The sequence below is a fragment of the Echinops telfairi genome, unplaced genomic scaffold (genome assembly GCF_000313985.2).
Source record: "Echinops telfairi isolate 266 unplaced genomic scaffold, ASM31398v2 ScPeMD7_7457;HRSCAF=8495, whole genome shotgun sequence".
Lineage (NCBI taxonomy): Eukaryota > Metazoa > Chordata > Mammalia > Afrosoricida > Tenrecidae > Echinops > Echinops telfairi.
The window spans coordinates 8,114,744-8,117,185 of NW_022111357.1; the positions used below are offsets into that span (position 1 = coordinate 8,114,744).

General features: G+C 41.9%; 1 protein-coding gene across 1 annotated transcript in view; it reads right to left on the bottom strand.

Annotated features, from left to right (window-relative positions):
• The window catches only part of AGO4 (argonaute RISC component 4), a 51,589-nt gene that overhangs the window by 24,226 nt on the left and 24,921 nt on the right, over positions 1-2,442 (bottom strand). The window contains exons 4-6 of the mRNA XM_004704971.3: positions 971-1,152; positions 663-799; positions 427-561 (exon numbers count right to left, since the gene is read on the bottom strand). Of these exons, the coding sequence (XP_004705028.2) occupies positions 427-561; positions 663-799; positions 971-1,152 (454 nt within the window). The remainder of the gene's footprint in view (positions 1-426; positions 562-662; positions 800-970; positions 1,153-2,442) is intronic.

Sequence of the window (2,442 nt, forward strand, 5' to 3'; positions counted from 1 at the left end):
GATTTGGTATGTTAGGGCCCTCCTTATACAGTTTGGAGACAGACCTCATGAAATTTACATTGTAGTGAGATAAAATGGTAATAAGCAAACAAGAAATTAAAAAAAAATTAGGTAAATACGTTACTTAAGATGGACGTGTTTAAGTGGGTAAGAGTAGTATGTATTGAATGCTGTGTATATAGCCAAGTATAACGTTGAATGTGTTACAAACCTAATTATATCTAATTCTCCAAACAACCCTATAAGATAGACCTTCTTATCCTTCTTTTATAGGTGAATAAATTAAGGCTCACGGGTGTTAAGTAACTTGCCCAAAGTCCCACTGGTGGGGCTTTCTGGAAGCCCAGGTCTGCCCAAATCCAAAGCCCATGCTCCAGACACAACGGGGAGCTGCCTCTCCAAGACCACATCCATGCAAACACCTACCTCTGATTTCTTTGGTGAACTTGACACGCTGGGAGTCTGTTAGTGGTTTGGTCTGTTCATTGATGTTCTGAATGTCTAACACCTCACACATGAACTCGATGATAGGCTGAGCCCGGTAGAAAGCCGTCGCGGACACTAATACACAAAGGAAGGGTGCTCAGCTCAGGAGAGAGGAAAAGGACCCAAAGAACAACAGGAGTCCAAGGAATAATACGACGTAGAGCGCTCCAGCATACCGTCAATATTGAGCATCATATTCCACATAGCAGGTCTCACGGACTGGTGAAAGCCAAACCAAACCTCTCGGCCCCCTCCCAGAGGGTGGTAATAACCTTCAGGAGGTGAGAAAAAGGAGCGGCCCACGGGAGTGTACCTGAAGAAATCAGATTTTAAATATTTCACCATGAACATTAGAAAGGTCTTTAATTTCATGAACTGAAACCAAGCTTGAAATATGATTTGTGTAGAATTTTTTTAATGCCTTTGTGCAACCTTCCCAAACCACCTGGCATTGGTGGGAAAGACTTCAAATCAAGGTACTAACCTCATGGAGGGTAGGTGTCTCGTGATAACATCAAGTGCTTGTACCGAGTCATCTGGGACTTCATTCAGGTGTCCGGCCAAAGCTTCTAAAAGCAACTGAAGGCTCACAACTGACACCCACTGAACAGACACCTTAAAGGTTTGATCTTTACCTTCACCTGGAAGGGTCACCTCCATATCAACCTAAGGCAAAAAATACGCACAAACACACATGACTTACAAAGGCTATGGGGGCCATTCGAGGAGTTTTCAATATGGGATAGGCATAAGTGTTTATTTTAACATTTTCTGCAATTTTATAACACTGGAAACCCCCAAAAGTATCCGTGAATAGGGGATTAATTTCATTAGGAGTCTTGCCCGACTGCTAAAGAATAAGGTAGACCCAAATGGGCAGAACAGGAGCACTGGGGTGTACATGGTGGGCTGCTAAGCACAAGGCCAGCAGTTTAAAACCACCAGTGCTTCTGGGGGAGAAAGATGAGGCTGTCTCCTCTCCTAGAGGTTTGCAATCTCTGAAGCTCACCAGGGCAGGCAGCTCTATTCTGCCCTCTAGAGTCCCTGGGAGTAAGAATCAACTCAATGGCATGAGTTTGGTTTGCCTTTGAAATGTACAGAAATGGAAACATCTCCCAGACGTGTTGTGAAATGAAAAGATGATCACAGAAAAATAAGCCAAAACGAGAGTGAGAGAGAATATGCATAGCCAACACACACACACACACACACACACACACCAAATTATTAGTAGTTTCTTCTGAAGAGGAAAATGGGATTGTGGGGTATAGTCAGGTGGGGAAGGCAGGAAATCTTTAAAATTATCTGGATAAGTCTATATGTATATATTTTCATATATTGCTTTACTCATTTTAAAAATAATATTAATTATAATAGGCAAAAGATAGGAGCAATCCAAATGTTGATGAGCAAAATGAGATACATACATACAATGGAATATTACTCAGCCTTGAAAGGATTTAACTACTGATACATGTTGTACCATGGAAGAACCTTGAAAACATTATGCTAAGTGAATTAAGCCAGACACAAAGGCCACATATTGTATGATTCCATTTATAAAAGAATCTAGAACAGGCAAATTTCAAGAAACAGAAAATAGAACAAAGATTGATGAACACACGCTGCAGACAGACAGTGATGGTGGTTGTATAACAGTGTGAATGCACCGCATGTCACTGCAATCTCTTAAAACTGGCTAAATGGGTAACGTTCCTGTGATGTGCAAGGGTGAGTCAAAAAGTATTGCTATAAAATCATAGAAACCAAAATATCAAAACATGACGCTTTTGTTTCTTGGCAGATCTTCCATCTAGACCTCGACACTTCTGAAGGAGGTGTTGCTGCCTCTTTAACCCTCCCCCAGAGGAATCTACACTCACTGAGCCGCACCACATCGAAGCAGCAGTTGGGCCCCTCCTCAGATTGCGTTCCTTTTAAACGCTGAGTAAGGAA